Source organism: Papio anubis, chromosome 20 (genome assembly GCF_008728515.1).
Source record: "Papio anubis isolate 15944 chromosome 20, Panubis1.0, whole genome shotgun sequence".
Lineage (NCBI taxonomy): Eukaryota > Metazoa > Chordata > Mammalia > Primates > Cercopithecidae > Papio > Papio anubis.
The window spans coordinates 29,592,413-29,609,707 of NC_044995.1; the positions used below are offsets into that span (position 1 = coordinate 29,592,413).

Genomic DNA, 17,295 nt, shown 5'->3' on the forward strand with positions numbered 1-17,295 from the left:
AAGTTGCAGTGAGCCCAGATCGTGCCATTGCACTCCATCCTGGACGAGCGCGGTGGCTCACGTCTGTAATTCCAGCACTTTGGGAGGCGGGGGTGGGCAGATCACCTGAGGTCGGAAGTTCGAGACCAGCTTGACCAACATGGAGAAACCCCATCTCTACTAAAAATACAAAAGATTAGCTGGGCGTGGTGGTGCATGCCTGTAATCCCAGCTACTTAGGAGGCTGAGGTAGGAGAATCACTTGAACGCCGGGGGTGGAGGTTGTGGTGAGCCGAGATCGTGCCATTGCACTCCAGCCTGGGCAAAAAGAGTGAAACTCTGTCTCAAAAAAGACTGGACAGATATGAAGACATAGAGTTTTTTCTCCTGTCGCCCCATCAGTTTTTGTTCACTGTCTAATCTCTGGAAGGAAGGTGGGCAACAGGTGGCCAGCAGTGGTCTGTGTGTGGTTATCTTATTCTTGCTGCTTTCTGCTTTTTTTATGATCACTATCTGTTCCAACCTGGGAACTGAGGAGAGATGTTGGTAGGAAGAGGCTTTCCCCCACCTCTGACGTGCAGGCCCTTCATTCAGCTGACATCTGAGCCGCACTTCAATATGGCAGCTATTGGCCACGTGTGGCTACTGGGTGCGTGGAATGTCGCTGGTCTAAACTGCGATGTGCTAGAAAGGTAAAATACAGAGTTAGTTTCAAAGATTTAGTGTGTGTATATATATATATATAACTTTATATTATATATATAAACTTTATATATATTTCATTATTGCTCACAAACTGATAATATTTTGGATATATTGGGTAAATTAAATTGTTACATCAACTCCACCTTTTTCTTGTTTCTTTTTAAAGTTGGCTACTAGAAAGTTTAAAATTCACATGTGGCTTATATTTTATTTCAGAGGGGTTGCCTTTTTAAAAAAATCTCAGGCTGCTTGCTCAAATGCCAGAAGCCAGGAAGATCATCAAAACTGAAATTTTAAAATTATTGTTATATATTTTTCCTTTGTGAATAGCCATATAGTATATTATTTATAAATACATGAAACCTTATACACGAGGTTAAATGCAAATACCCTCCGGGGTGGCCCTGGCTCAGCTCAGGGAGGAAGGCCTGCCTGAAAAGGCTGCAGCTTAGGCTGTCACTCTTACTTCATTCAGTGCAGCGTTTGGTCACGTCTTCTGTCACTCAAGGCCTGAAGGGGCCGGGCCTTAGACGTTTTCCAATCAGGGACGCTGAGCTGGGGACTGTCCAATCAGGCACGCAGCTGGAGCAGACAGGGCGGCTTCCGGGATTTGGCGGGGCCTTTGTCTCTCGCTGCAGCTGGAGCTCTTGGTCTCGTCTTCCCTGCTCTGAGTCTCCCTGCTCCTAGAGGCCCAGCCTCTGTGGCCCTGTGACCTGCAAGTATTGGGAGATCCACAGCTAAGACGCCAGGGTCCCCCTGGAAGCCTAGAAATGGTGAGAGTGGCGGCTCCGACATCCGGAGAGAGAGGGAGGGGCTGGTTGGAACCGGTGGGAAGTGGCTGTGGCGGACTCGGGCCTCCCCTCAGTCATCTCCGCAAACTGCGCCCCGAGTTCCCCTTGCCCAGCTCGGCCTCAGTCCCCTTCAGCAATAAGATGGCGGCAGCGCTGACAGCGGGGCCCCCGGGCGTCTTGTCTGTTCCCTGCGCAGTGACTCTGCCCTGACCTGGAGCCCTCTGGGTAGCTCTGCAACCGCAGCGCCGCGTCTCTCCCGGATTGTGCAGGGACCACGGGAGGGTAGTCGGGAGAATCCTGACTCGGGGTGCGGGTTCGTGAATGGGAAGAGCTTTAGTCCGCTGCGTTTCCAGTTCATCTTTCCCCCTATTAAAAATTTATGGCAGGCAGGGCGCGTTGGTTCACGACTGTAATCCCAGCACTTCGAGAGTACGAGGCGGGCGGATCGCCAGAGGCCAGGAGTTCGAGACCAGCCTGGCCAACATGGCGAAACCTCGTCTCTACTAAAAATACAAAAATTAGCCTGGCGCAGTGGCCCACACCTATAATCCTAGCACTTTGGGATACTGAGGCACGCGGATCACGAGGTCAGGAGTTCAAGATCAGCCTGACCAACATGGTAAAACCCCGTTTCTACTAGAAATACAAAAACTTAGCTTGGCGTGGTGGCGCGGTCCTGTAATCCCAGCTACTCAGGAGGCTGACACAGGAAAATCGCTTGAACCCGGTAGGCGGAGGTTGCAGTGAGCCAGATCGCGCCATTTGCCCTCCAGCCTGGGTGACAGAGCGAGACTCCATCTCAAAAAAAAACAAAAAACAAAAGCCGAGCATAGTGGCGCATGCCTATAATCCCAGCTAGTCGGGAGGCTGAGGCGAGAGAATCGCTTGGACCCGGGAGGAGGTTGCAGTGAGCCAAGATCGCCCCACTACACTCCAGCCTGGGCGACAGAGTAAGACTCTGTCTCAAAAAAACATAAACAAAACAAAAAAAATGGCAGTCTCCGCAAAAATATTAAATAATTTCATCAAAGAGTGGTTCAAAAATTTTAGATCACCCCTGTGGGTTGTAGTTTTTGGTTCATAAGAGGGCCTTGAAAGACTTTTATAAGGTGCATAATGCAAAAATCCCAAATTCAATAATTGGTTAGGTACAGTTATGTTTTTTCTGTCTTCCTGTCTTTGTTTCTCTCCTCTTCTTTTTAGTGTTTTTTTTTTTTTTTTTTTTTTTTAAGGAGTCCTGCACTGACGCCCAAGCTGGAGTGCAGTGGTAGGATCTGCAACCTTCGCCTCCCAGGTTCAAGCGATTCTCCTGCCTCAGCTTCCCGAGTAGCTGGGATTATAGGCTTCTGCCACCACGCTCAGCTGATTTTTATATTTTTAGTAGAGACGGAATTTCTCTATGTTGGACAGGCGGGTCTCAGCCTCCTGACCTCAGGCGATCCACCGGCCTCGGCCTCCTTAAGTGGTAGGATTACAGGCGTGAGCCAGCGCTCCCCGCCTTAGTTTCTTAGTTTCTTAATTTTCACCTCGAGGGTACTAATTTCCTGGTTATGTAATTGGAGCTTAATTGACAGTTTGTAGTTAGTTAAGCCTGAATTTTGTTTCCTCTAATGTAGTAATTTACCAAAAAAAAAAAAAAAAATGCATTTGAGTTAGATTTTTTTCAAAGCAGGAATCCAGGGCCTAGATTTCCACCTCAGACTAAATTGCCTGCCACTTAACTATTTTCATACTCCACAGAGGACTGATTTTCCCCTACATTTTTTACAAGTGTTCCAAGCAGTCTCCCGTGTATCCCCCAGTTCTCCTTACCTCCAGCCTAACTCTGGCTTGAAGTAAAAACGCATAGTAAATTTCCGGTTCTGACAATCTCAAGAACTGAAAATTTAGTATTTTACTTCAAGGAACTGTCAACTTTCTCTCCCTAATTCACATTATGAACTATTTGTCCTTTAGTGTACGTTTTTCATACTGTATTTTAATTATTTACCGACAACACATTGAAAACATTTTAAAAATTTATTTTCTGTTTTTAAATATTTTCCATGAGGAGAAAGCAAAGAGTAATCTCCTGACACTGTATTGTAAAAAATCTGTGCCTGTTTTCCTTTTATCTTCCTGAGCACAGAGATCATGTTTTAGGGGTCAGTGGTTTTTGGAAACTTTATGGGGTGAAGTGTCCTCAGCCACCCTTTAGTTTTTTCCTGGTCCTGTACTGTCTGAATAAACCAAAATACCCACCGTGTCTGTCTGCTAGAGTTAATATTAGCTCTTGGGTCATTTTCTTTTACAGAACAAGCTGAGGTATGGAGTGTAGCCTCTCAAGGAAGCCAGTGAATGCCCTGGGGCTTAGAGGAATCTCCTGGTGTATTCTTCCTTTGAAAAGCTAACCCTTTGAGACATTAAGATTATTTTTATCCAAGCCAGCTTTCATTTCTTGGAGACACATTGCTGGTCAGCGATCAGATGCTGGTATTGAGGGGAAAACAGAAATAATTTCTGCCACCCGGATTCTCTAAGATTTGTGAAAAAAAATTGTATCCCCAAAGACAGAAAAAAACCTGACCTCAGTGAGATAGTACAAGAACTTGCCAAGTAAAATGCATTTGGGGCGCTCATTGGGGCGTAATGCAGTGTCTCCTGAGAGGGTGGTCACTGGGCACTTAAGTGAGCAGGATGGAGTGGGAGAATCTCTCCAGGAATTGGATGGTCTGACTTGACACATGAGTCAGACACATTGGTTTTCTAATCAGCACTGCCACTCCTTTGTTTTGTCACCTTGAAAAGATCTATTCACTTATATTGACTCTTTTAAACTGTAAATTGTAGTTTATTAGTAGAGCTTGAAAGGTAAGAAAATATGTACAAAAACATAAAATAGGCGGGTTTCAAAAAATATCTAATCATATATTCCATTGTTAAAAATTCTCATTTTTTTTCCCCAGTGTGAGTTTAGAAATTTTCTCAGGTGTGTTTTTTATTTTTTGAAACGGAGTCTTGTTTTGTTGCCCATGCTGGAGTACGGTAGCATGATTTTAGCTCACTGTAGCCTCTGATTCCCGGGTTCAAGCGATTATCCTGCCTCAGCCTCCTGAGTAGCTGGGATTACAGGTGCACGCCACCATGCCCGGCTAAATTTTGTATTTTTAGTAGAGATGGTGTTTCGCCATGTTGGCCAGGCTGATCTTGAACTCCTGACCTCAGGTGAAATCAGCCCACTTTGGCGCAGGCACTGGGATTCTCAGGGGTGGAGTCACTCCAGGTGTGTTTTATGCCTGGGTGTTTTTCTTTTTTTTTTGAGACAGAGGGTCTCACTGTGTCTCAGGCTGGAGTGCAGTGGCTGATCTCGGCTCACACAAGCTCCGCCCAGTTCCACGCCATTCTCCGCCTCAGCCTCCCAAGTAGCTGGGACTACAGCAGCCTTGACTGGTGCATATTTTAGTGAGGCGGGGGTTCACCATGTTAGCCAGGATAGTCCTGATCTCTGACCTTGATCCCACCAGCCTCGGCCTCCCAAAGTGCTGGGATTACAGGCTTGAGCCACCGCGCCCGGCCTTGCCTGGGTGTTTTCAAACAGAATTTCAAGGGTTAGCTTTTAGAGAGCTATCAAGGGAAAGAATAAGGAAAATCTCTCTTCCATTTTGGCTGTAGAAAATGAATACACAAGAAAATGTGTATTCATTCACATTTCACAAGAAATGTGGTGGATAATTGCTGAGTTACATAGATTCATAAAAACATCAGTTCCTCTTATTGCAGGGTAAGTTTCTGTGAGTGAATATCTCTGTTCTATATTTTGTAATCTTGATGTATGAGTTTAATGCTAATTTTTTTTTTTCCTCTGAGACAGAGTCTTGCTCTGTCGCCCAGGCTGGAGTGCAATGGCGCGATCTTGGCTCACAGCAACCTCCGACTCCTGGGTTTAAGCAATTCTTCCTCAGCCTCCAGCATACCTGGGAATACAGGTGCACGCCACCACTCTCAGCTAATTTTTGTATTTTTAGTAGAGACGGGGGCTTCAGCAGGTTGGCCAGGCTGTTTGTTATTGAACTCCTGATCTTGTGATCTGCCCACTTCGGCCTCCCAAAGTGCTGGGATTACAGGTGTGATCTACCGCGCCTGGCCAATGCTAAATTTTATAAGATAAAACTTGGTAGGTACCTCCTAGAAGTGTCCCCATATGACTAATTGTTTACTACATGATTCATAATGGAGATAATAAAGTAGTATATTTATTGTCTGAAAGAAATAGATTCTTTTGCTTTTCTTGTTGAGGTATAAAATGTAAGCACCTTAAGTTTTTTTTCTTTTGTATGAGCACTGTGTTTGAGTAATTTTACTGGATTTTTCAAACACTTGGTTTCAAAACCTGAGTGAATAACTCTTACTTGAAAATTAAAACTTGAGCCCAGTGACTCCAAGCTAAAGGCTCATATTGAGCCTGCAAAAGGAGGTTATTAAAGGCCCAGTTAGTTCTTCCTGGGGAGCCTCCCCTGCAGATTTCCTAGCCTGTTCACTCCAGCCATGGAAGAAGCCTTTTATCTGGAGAGAAGCTACAGAGCCCTGGAAAGCTGGGGACCCACAGACAGGTGCAGTTAAGATTAAGATGGAACAGGACCGAAAGGATCTTACTAAAGATAAAGTTGTTTTTGCTTTGAGGCAGTTTCTAAAACAAAGTTAGATTTGTATTAAAAAATTAAGTTCCAAAGGAGTATTGCAACAGGAGAAAGTACCAACTATAAGATCTTTAAAGATCTCAAAGGTTAGGCAGACAAGGGTGGCTTTTCTTCATAGAAAGGAGCAACCAAGATTAGAAACAGAGTGGGAGGGGAATGGCAAATGGAGGGTGAAAAAATCAGATTCTAAGTCGGAGAATGTTTAGCATGTTCTTAGGAGGAGCATATAATGGGGTTGTATGTTGGCTCAGACTGAGGGTAGCTCAAAGCTCAGGAGCTGTGGGAAGGAGATAAACTTAAGTTTGATTAAGTAGTATTTTATTTTGATCACTGAAGACAAATTCAGCTGATTTTTCTAAGAGAAGAAGAAAATGGGCAGAGTCTATGTCTGGCTACGTGATAGGTAAGAAAAGAGTGCATCATCTAAGTCATAATGGGATGTGTGTTTCCATAAACTGTTTCTGGAGCACACAAAAGATGGAGAATTTTATTAATTATAGCCATTTACCAGGATTACTTATGTGCTTCATCTTTCCCCACCTCTTTTCTTTGTCTTACACATTTCTTTCATTTGACTTTTCTTGGGTTGTATCTTTTATAATAATCCAGTCAACATAACTACAGTGTTTTTCTGAGTTCTGTGTATAGCACTGTTAAGTTATTGAACTTGAGCAAGTTTATGGGACTCCTGAATTTTCAAACAGTAGCTCATAATGGGCTCATAATTTGGAAGCATAAATGGGCCCATGGGGTTTGTTACTGGCATCTGTAGTAAGAACAGTATTTTGAGACCAAGCCCTGAATCAGGGTCTGTGCTGACTCTGGGTGGTGTCAGAATTTGAATGTTAGACAAAGAATTGGTGTTGGAGAGTTGCTTGGTATTCAGCAAACTCTATAGCTTTTGTGCCAGAATAAAAATGCCATAAAGGCCTGGCCTGGAATAAAACTCATAGTGTCTGGGAATGGGAGGCTCTACTCGCCTGTGTACTGGCTGTCACACTGCCCATTGTTTTCTGATTCCAGGTCTCCTCTTAGAGTGAGAGAGGACTGAAAATTTAGAGGAAAGAGAAGCTCTGATGACAGACCTTCTCTTTCCACAGCTGCCACCACAGGATTCCCACCGACTCACAATCATGCCCACTAGACACCGATGCATCCACACCCCTCTCAGGACAAGGCACCACCCTCAGGAACTTCACCACAGCATTTTTGATTCTAGCATTTCTTGCAAAAATCCTACAAAAGTGTCTACAAGTCTCCTGGCATATTCCCGTTCCCCAGACACTGAATCTGCAGCAGCAACCTGTTTTCCCCACCAATTTAGGGTTCTGGGCCACTTGTTCATAATCTCACGTGCCTGCATGGACCCAGAAATAAATAGCACAAACCGATCTTTCAGCTTACATATTGTACTTACCCCCACCCATAGAGTTTTTTCCTTTCAACTTTTAATTTTAGTTCAGAGGTACACATGTAGGTTTATTACATAAGTAAAATTGTGTCATGAAAGTTTGATGTAGATTATTTTTTCACTGAGGCACTAAGCATAACACCAAATGGGTATTTTTTTTTTTATTATTTAATTAAAACAATTTTTTTTTGAGATGAAGTTTTGCTGTTGTCCAGGCTGAGGTGCAATGGTGTGATCTCCGTTCACTGCAGCCTCTGCCTCCTGGGTTCAAGTGATTCTCCTGCATCAGCCTCCCAAGTAGTTGGGATTACAGATGCCTGCCATCACGCCCAGGCTAATTTTTATATTTTTAGTAGAGATGGGGTTTCACCATGTTGGCCAGGCTGGTCTTGAATTCCTGACCTCAGGTGATCTTCCCAACTCGGCCTCCCAAAGTGCTGGTATTACAGGCATGAGCCACTGCGCCCAGCCCAAACGGGTCTTTGTCCTGCCAACCTCAACTAGGCCTGTGTCTATTTTTCTCCCTCTTTGCATCCATGTGTTCTTATTATTTAGCTCTTTTAAAAATGAGATAGTGCATTTGGTTTTCTCTTTCTGCATTAGTTTACTTTTTTTTTTTTTTTTTTGAGGTGGACTCTCGCTCTGTCACTCAGGCTGGAGTGCAGTGGCACGATCTCGCCTCGCTGCAACCTCTGCCTCCTGGGTTCAAGCGATTCTTCTGCCTCAGCCTCCCGAGTAACTGAGATTACAGGCATGTGCCACCACGCCTGGCTAATTTTGTATTTTTAGTAGAGCTGAGGTTTCATCATGTTGGTCAGGCTTGTCTCGAACTCTTGACCTCAGGTGATCCACCCGCTTTAGCCTCCCAAAGTGTTGGGATTACAGGTGTGAGCCACTGCGCCCAGCCTGTATTATTACTAATATTATTATTTTTGAGATGAGTCTCGCTCTGTCACCCAGGCTGTAATACAGTGGCATGATCTTGGCTCACTGCAGCATCTGCCTCCTGGGTTCAAGCAGTTTTCCTGCTTCAGCCTCCCAAGTAGCTGGGATTACAGGTGCGTGCCACCAAGCCCGGCTAATTTTTGTATTTTTAGTAGCAGGGGGTTTCACCATGTTGGCCAGGCTCATCTTGAACTCCTAACCTCGTGATCCACCAACTCGGCCTCCCAAAGTGCTGGGACTACAGATGTGAGCCACCGCGCCCAGTCCTATATTTTCATTAGAAAAAAATTTTTTTTTCTATTTTATTTCATGAAAAGACAGGGTCTCATTCTGTCACCCAGGCTGGAGTGCAGTGGCATGATCTTGACTCACTGCAGCCTTAACATTCTGGGATCAAACAGTCCTCCTACCTCAGGCTCCCAGGTATGGGACTACAGGAACACACCACCATGCCCAGCTAATTTTTCTTTTAGTATTTTTTGTAGAAATTGGGTTTCTTTATGTTGTCTTGACTGGTCTCAAACTCCTAATCTCAGGCAATCTGCCTGCCTCAGCCTCCCAAGGTTCTGGGATTACAGGCATGAGCCATCATGCCTGGTCAGTCTGGCCATTTTAATGATACTGATTTCTCTGTCCATGACCATCAAATAGTTTTGTATTTGTGTCATCTTTGACTTCTTTGAGCAGTGTTTTGTAATTGTTGTCCTAGAGGTCTTTCACCTCCCTGGTTAGCTGTATTTCTAGATACCTTCTTTTTGTGGCATTTTTGAATGGAATTGTGTTTTTGATTTGGCTTTTGGCTTGGATGTTGATGTGCAGAGGTGCTACTTATTTCTGCACCTTTGTTTTGTATTTTGAAACTTTGCAGAAGTTGTCAGTTTATAGGGCATTTCTGCCAAGACTATAGGGTTTTCTAGATACTGAATCATGTCATCCGAAAACAGGGATAGTTTGATTTCGTCCCTTCCTGTTTGGGTGAATTTTGTTTCTTTCTCTTGCCTGATTTCTCTAGCCAGGACTTCCAATTCTCTGTTGAATAGGAGCAGTGAGAAAAGGCATCCTTATCTTGTGCCAGTTTTCAGAAGGAATGCTTCCAGCTTGTGTCCATTTAGTATGTTGGCTTTGGATTTGTCATAGATAACTCATTTCTATTTTATTTTATTTTATTTTACTTTAGTTTATTTTACTTTATTTTACTTTGGTGTGGTGTGGTGTGGTGTGGTGTGGTGTGGTGTGGTTTGGTTTGGTTTGACGGAGTCTCACTGTGTCACCCAGGCTGGAGTGCAGTGGTGCGATCTCGGCTCACTGCAAGCTCCACCTGCCAGGTTCACGACATTCTCCTGCCTCAGCCTCCCGAGGAGCTGGGACTACAGGCGCCCACCACCACGCCCAGCTAATTTTTTTTTTTTTTTTTGTATTTTTAGTAGAGATGAGGTTTCACCGTGTTAGCCAGGATGGTCTCAATCTCCTGACCTCGTGATCCATCCACCTCGGCCTCCCAAAGTGCTGGGAATACAAGTATGAGCCCCCGCGCCTGGCCAAATTTGTCATAGATAACTCATTATTTTGAAGTATGTATCTTCAGTGCCTAGTTTGTTGAGAGTTTTATACATGGGCAATGTTACATTTTATTGGAAGTTTTTTCTGCATCTATTGAGATAATTTTGTGGTTCTTTAGTTCTGTTTATGTGATGAATCAGATTTATTGATTTTTTTTTTTTTTTTTTTGTATGTTGAACCAACCTTGTATTCCAGCAATAAAGCCTACTTGATTATAGTGGATTAGCTTTTTGATGTGCTGCTGGATTTGGTTTGCCCATATTTTGTTGAGCATTTTGCAGCAATGTTAATCAAGGACATTAGCCTGAAGTTTTCTTCTTTGTTTTATCTCTGCCAGGTTTTGGTGTCAGATTGATGCTGTTATATAAAAAGCTGGGGAGAAGTCCCTTAATTTTGTGTAATAGTTTTAGAAGGCATTGTATCAGCTTTTCTTTTTACACTTGGTAGAATTCAACTGTGAATTTTCTGGTGTTGGGTTTTTTTTAGTTGGTAGCCTATTTACTACTAACTTAATTTTGGAGCTTGTTATTGATCTATTTAGGGCTTCAACTTGTTTAGTCTTGAGAGAATTTATTTGTCTAGAAATTTATCCATTTCCTTTAGATTTTCTAGTTTTGTGTATAGAGGTGTCTATAGTAAACTTCAATAGCTATTTGTATTTTTGTGGGGTCAGTGGTAATGTTCCTGCCATCTTTTTTTTCTTTTTTTTTTTAATGAGATGGAGTCTCACTCTGTTGCCCAGGCTGGAGTGCAGTGGCGTGATCTTGTCTCTGCAACCTCTGCCTTCGGGGTTTAAGCAATTCTCCTACCTCAGCCTTTCAAGTAGCTGGGATTACAGGTGTATGCCACCACACCTGGCCTAATTTTTGTATTTTTAGTAGAGATGGGGTTTCACCATGTTGGTCAGGCTGGTCTCGAACTCCTGACCTCAGGTGATACACCTGCCTTGGCCTCCCAAAGTGCTGGGATTACAGGCATGAGCCACTGTGCCTGGCCCCTGTTGTCCTTTTTTTTTTTAGGCGGAATCTCTGTCACCTAGGCTTGAGTGCAGTGGAATGATCTCAGATTACTGCAACTGTCACCTTCCTGGTTTAAGCAATTATGTGCTTAAATCTGCTGTTTACAAAATGAAGGGGGCCAGCCCATCCACAATCTGTGGGTTCTCGTCAGGTGGGACGAGAGACTGAGAAAAGAAGTAAAATACAGAGACAAAGTATAGAGAAAGAAAAGTGTGCCTAGGGGACTGGTGCTGCTCAGTATAAGGAGGACCCGCATCCTCCCTCCGGCACTGGTCTCTGAGTTCCCTCAGCATTTATTGATCATGATCTCTACCAGATAATGATATGGCAGGCCAATAGGGTAATACTGGGGAGAGCCTCTGAACAAAGGTCTCTGTGTCATAAATAAGTTTAAGGAAAGGTGCTGTGCCTTGATGTGCACTCACACAAACATCTCACATCTCAAACATTTCGCATCTTGGTGTAATAAAGAGCAGTATTGCTGCCAGCATGTCTCACCTCCAACCTTAGAATAAAGAGCAGGATTGCTGCCAGCATGTCTCACCTCCAACCTTAGAATAAAGAGCAGGATTGCTGCCAGCTTGTCTCACCACCAGCCCTAAGACAGTTTTCTCCTATCAGTAAATAGAACATACAATTGGGTTTTACACCGAGACATTCTATTCCCAGGGACAAGCAGAAGACAGATGCCTTCCTCTTATCTCAACTGCAAAGAGGCCTTCCTCTTTTACTAATCCTCCTCAGCACAGACTCTTTGGGTGTCAGGCGGGGGGATGTCAGGCCAGGGGGACGGGTCAGGTCTTTCCCTTCCCACGAGGCCGTATCTCAGGCTATCACATAGGGAAAAACCTTGGACAATACCTGGCTTTCCTAGGCAAAGATCCCTGTGGCCTTCCGCAGTGTGGTGTTTCCCTAGGTACTTGAGATTAAAGAACAACGATGACTTTTAACAAGCATACTGCCTTCAAGCACTTTTTTAACAAAGCACATCCTGCACAGCCCTAAATCCATGAGACCTTAAGTCAGCACAGCACATGTCTCTGGGGGCACAAGGTTAAGGCTAAGGTTACAGATTAACAACATCTCAAGACAAAAGAATTTCTCTTAGTACAAAACAAAATGGAATCTCTTATGTCTACTTCTTTCTACTGTTACACAGTAACAGTCTGATCTTTCTTTTCCCCACACAAAAGACAGAAAAAACCTGGTCTGTTTTAGGATCTACCTCTTTCCTTAAATGTTCAGTTCCATTATGTCACATTTAAGCATGAGTGACACCATTTTGGTTAGGTTTGTCTGTTTGAACCTAGTGTACAAACTCAGTCCAGAATAATGTCCTCCAATAATTTTGTTTAAAATTGTCTCCCTGTTTGGTCAGAGTGCAACCAAAACTCTGGGCCTTAGTGCCATTCTCAGTTTTCATCCTTTTTGGATTTGTCCTTCCCCTTTTTTTTTTTTTTTTTTTTTTGAGACAGTCTCTCTCTGTCACCCAGGCAACCTCTGCCTCCCGGGTTCAAGTAATTCTCCTGCCTCAGCCTCCAAAGTAGCTGGGACTACAGGCATGTGCCACCTCGCCTGGGTAATCTTTGTATTTTTAGTAGAGATGGGGTTTCAACATGTTGGCCAGGCTGGTTGGTCTTAAACTCCTGACCTCAGGTGATCCACCTGCCTTGGCCTTCCAAAGTGCTAGGATTACAGGTGTGAGCCACGGCACCTGACCCCCTGTTGTCATTTTTAATTGTGCTTATTTGGATCTTCTGTTCTTCATTAATCTTGCTAGTGGTTTATCTTCTTAATTTTTTTCAAAGATTTAACTCCTGGATTACTTGATATTTTCTATGACTTTTCATGTCTAAATCTCCTTCGGTTCAGATCTAATTTTGGTTATTTCTTATCTGCTGCTAGCTTGGGAGTTGGTTTTCTCTTGCTCGCTCGCTTGCTTGATTGATTGATTGAAACAGTCTTGCTCTGTTGCCTAGCCTGGAGTGCAATGGCACAATCTCGGCTCGCAGCAACCTCTGCCTCCCGGGTTCAAGGGATTCTCCTGCCTCAGCCTCCCGAGTAGCTGAGATGACAGGCGAGTGCCACCATGCCCATCTAATTTTTGTATTTTTAGTAGAGACAAGGTTTTACCTCCCAGGCTGGTCTTGAACTCAAGTAATTCGCCTTCCTTGGCCTCCCAAAGTGTTGGGATTACAGGAGTGAGCCACCATACCCGGCCTCATTCATTTATTTATGATGTTAGGTATTTAAATAGATTTCTAAGTTTTTGATGTGAGTAGTTACTGCTGTAAATTTCCTTCTTAACACTGCCTTGGCTGTGTTATAGCGATTCTGGTTTGTGTATCTTTGTTCTTATTTGTTTCAAAGAACTTACTGATTTCTGCTTAATTTTATTATTTATCCAAAAGTCATTCAGGTGAACGTTTTTAAATTTCCATGTAATTGTATAATTTGAAGTGGTTTTCTTTGTATTCAGTGATATTTTTGCCAAGCTGTGGCCTAAGTGTGTGTTTGGTATGACTTTGGGAAAATTCAATTTGCTGAGGACTGTTTTATTTCTGCTTGTGTGGTCAATTTTGTATGTGAGTATGTGATATGTGGTGATGTGAATGTATACTGTGTTGATTTCAGTTGAACAGTTCTATAGGTGCCAGTTAGGGCTATTTGGTCAAATGTTGAGTTTAGGTCCTGATATCTTTGTTAATTTTTTGCTCCAGTGATCTGACTAATAGTGTCTGTGGGGTGTTGTAGTCTCCCACTATTATTGTGTCAGAATCCAACTCTCTTCGTAGGTCTCTAATTATTCATATGCACTCATGGATTTTTTTAGAACACCTTTCTGTCTTCTGCTTTTTTCTTTAGTGTGCCCAAGGCTGCTCCTTAGATGCCTAAACCTAGAGTCTACTGAAATTCAGATCTCCAAGAGATCAAGAACCTGTCCAGAGATTTAGCTGTTTTTGTTTTTGGTTTGAGATGGAGTTTCACTCTGACGCCCAAGCTGGAGTGCAGTGGCACGATCTCGGCTCACTGCAACCTCTGCCTCCTGGGTTCAAGCGATTCTCCTGCCTCAGCCTCCCGAGTGGCTGGGATTACAGGCGCACGCCACCACGCCTGGCTAATTTTGTATTTTTAGTAGAGACAGGGCTTCACCGTGGTGGCCAGGCTGGTCTCCTGACCTCAAGTGATCTAACCACCTGGGCCTTGTAAAGTGCAGGGATTACAGGCATGAGCTACCGTGCCTGGTCGAGATTTGGCTGTTATGGGAGAAAATATAAATTAGAAATTTATATTTCTATATTATATTAATTTATTATTAATCATTAATAATATTAATAATTACTAACTACTAATTTATGTTAGTCTTTATTTCCTTACCTCATAATAAGGGGGGATAGTTTGTTCATCTCTCTTTATTGAAGCATTTTGATTATATGTAGATATTCTCTGCTTTTTTGAAATATACGTAAATCATATTTACAGCTAAAGAAACCTTTTATCATTCTTTCTGTCTCAGGATTGTCTATCTAGGTATCTAGGACCACAGAACCATTGCAGTGTTTTTGCTTTGGCAAAGTTTTTTTTTTTTTTTTTTTTTTAAGGCGGAGTCTTGCTCTTGTCGCCCAGGCTGGAGTGCAACGGCGTGATCTTAGCTCACTGCAACCTCTGCTTCCCACCATTCTCCTGCCTCAGCCTCCAGAGTAACTGGGACTACAGGCGCCCGCTACCACGCCTGGCTAATTTTTTATTTTTAGTAGAGACGGGACTTCACCGTGTTAGCCAGGATGGTCTCAATCTCCTGACTTTGTGATTCGCCCACCTTGACCTCCCAAAGTGCTGGGATTACAGGCGTGAGCCACCGCGCCTGACCCCAAAGGTGTGTTGGTTTTTTTTTGGTTTTTTTTTCAGTCTCTTAAAGTAGATACAGATTTGTTTAGATTAAAACTGAATTTAAGAGCACACAAAAAGTGGAGCACAAAGATAGGATTAAACTTAGCAATACAGAATGATAAAGACTAAAAGATGCTGAGGAAGTTTCTTTGACAAAAAAACTGATTATCCAAGGTAATTATCCAATATTTGCAGGCTGAAGTACTTACACTGCAAAAGAAAGAACAGTTCTGTGTATAAACTCAACAGTGGAGTCAGTGGTTATGCTTTGGTTCCTATTTACTACTTCAAAACAATTAGCATAGTTATGTGTAGTGTTTGTAGACAACTTGCCTTCATATGAATTATACAGTCTTTTCTTTTCTTCTTCTTTTTTTTTTTTTTTTAAGACAGTGTCTTGCTCTGTTGCCCATGCTGGAGTGTAGTGGCATGATGTCAGCTCACTGCAACGTCCAGCTCCTGGGTTCAAGCGATTCTCCCACCTCAGCCTCCTGAGTAGCTGGGGTTACAAGCATGAGCCACTGTGCCCGGCCTAAATTGTATGGTATTTTCTACAATAGTATGAATATAAGACCACAATATTTAGGGTGAATGTCTTAGTCATTTTAATATTAGTCATACTTTTGAAATATAAAGTATTTTAACTAAATTATGGTTACAGAAAAATTTTTAAAATTCTACATTATTACTGGTACATTAAAATTATTTATGCTTAGATGTTTATATCTAGTATCCAAAAAAATTCACTACAAAATTGTTGTGGTAGATATTAGCCTGACATGCATATTAATTTACCCAGTAGATGTAGGTAAGCATGATTTCAGTGTCTTTTATTTTACTAAACTTGAATACTGCTATTACAGGACAAATAAACGTGATGGGTAATGTGACCATGCAAGAAATGTAATAGCTTTTCAGTTAGCTATGTTGTAAGCTCAAATATATTTTACTACATAAACAAAGTCAGATTCTGATTCTTCATCAAAAAGTGTTGGTGAAGGCTGGGTGAGGTGGCTCACCTCTTTAATCCCAGCACTTTGGGAGGCCAAGGCAGACAGATCACTTGAGGTCAGGAGTTTGAGACCAGCCTGGCTAACATGGTGAAACCCTGTCTCTACTAAAAATACAAAAATTAGCGGAGGGTGGTGGTGGGCGCCTATAATTCTAGCTACTCAGGAGACCGAGAAAGGAGAATTGCTTAAACTTGGAACGTGGAGGTTGCAGTGAGCTAAGATCACACCACTACACTCCAGCATATGTGAGAGAGCAAAACTGTGTCTCAAAAAATAAATAAATAAATAAAAAGTGCTGTTGGAAATTGTCAGATGTATTCCAATATAAATCCCCCATTTAATGGCTAGGAGACAAGAGAGCAGCAGAGATAAAAGAGAAATTTTATAAAATTTTGCTGAGGATATGTCCCCTTTCTTCATAATGCTCATGCTTATCATGCTGAGAGTAGCTGTGCAGTTTGGGTGTTTAGAGAGATATTTATTTTAGGGGAACATTTTCTGGCCAACATGATTAACCTTATATCTAATCTGAGTTGTTTTTTTTTTTTTTTTCTTTTTTTTTTTTTGAGACTGAGTCTCGCTCTGTCGCCCAGGCTGGAGTGCAGTGGCACGATCTGGGCTCACTGCAAGCTCCGCCTCCCAGGTTCACGCCATTCTCCTGCCTCAGCCTCCCGAGTAGCTGGGACTACAGGCGCCCGCCACCTCGCCCGGCTAGTTTTTTGTATTCTTTTGAGTAGAGACGGGGTTTCACCGTGTTAGCCAGGATGGTCTCGATCTCCTGACCTCATGATCCGCCCGTCTCGGCCTCCCAAAGTGCTGGGATTACAGGCTTGAGCTACCACGCCTGGCCCTGAGTTAAGATGAAGAGCGATTTTTCTCTCCAGTGTTTGGGTGTCTGTTTCAGAAGCCCTATTACTATCCCGTGGTGTCTGTGAATGAGGTGGGCTGTCACAGGGAGAACTCTCTATGTGGACTCATGCTGAAAATCCAGCAGTATTTTTTTCATGTCACCATTATAAATAGAAACTGAAGCTGAAACACTGCTCCCATTCCCATTATCGTGAAGGTGCAATTTTACCTAGGAGGACTGAAGGCTGTCCTCCTGCACCTCAGGCTTCATTACCTGATGTGGGACTAGAGTGCTGTTCTGGCAGTTGGGGTTCATGTAAGATGTGAGCTGCCAGCTGTGAGCCCTGTGGTAGGAGTCAAGAGAGGACACTGGCTGTCAGGAAAGGACAAGCAGAGTCTGCTAAGTTGCAAAATTACTTCCTGTCATGAGGATGTGAAAAGTTAATTTTGTCATTG

At 43.1% G+C, this 17,295-nt stretch overlaps 1 protein-coding gene across 4 annotated transcripts in view; it reads left to right on the plus strand.

Moving 5' to 3' along the window:
* The first annotated feature begins 233 nt into the window (after positions 1 to 233).
* Positions 234 to 17,295, plus strand: part of ZNF724 (zinc finger protein 724) — a 44,545-nt gene continuing 27,483 nt past the window's right edge. For 3 of the 4 annotated variants that reach the window (XM_021933404.2, XM_009199099.4, XM_031660327.1), the window contains exon 1: positions 234 to 1,457. In XM_021933404.2, the coding sequence (XP_021789096.1) occupies positions 1,455 to 1,457 (3 nt within the window). In that variant the 5' untranslated portion in view covers positions 234 to 1,454. Of the gene's footprint in view, positions 1,458 to 14,928; positions 14,964 to 17,295 lie in introns of those variants that run through there. The other variant, XM_009199100.4, reaches the window with a different exon arrangement.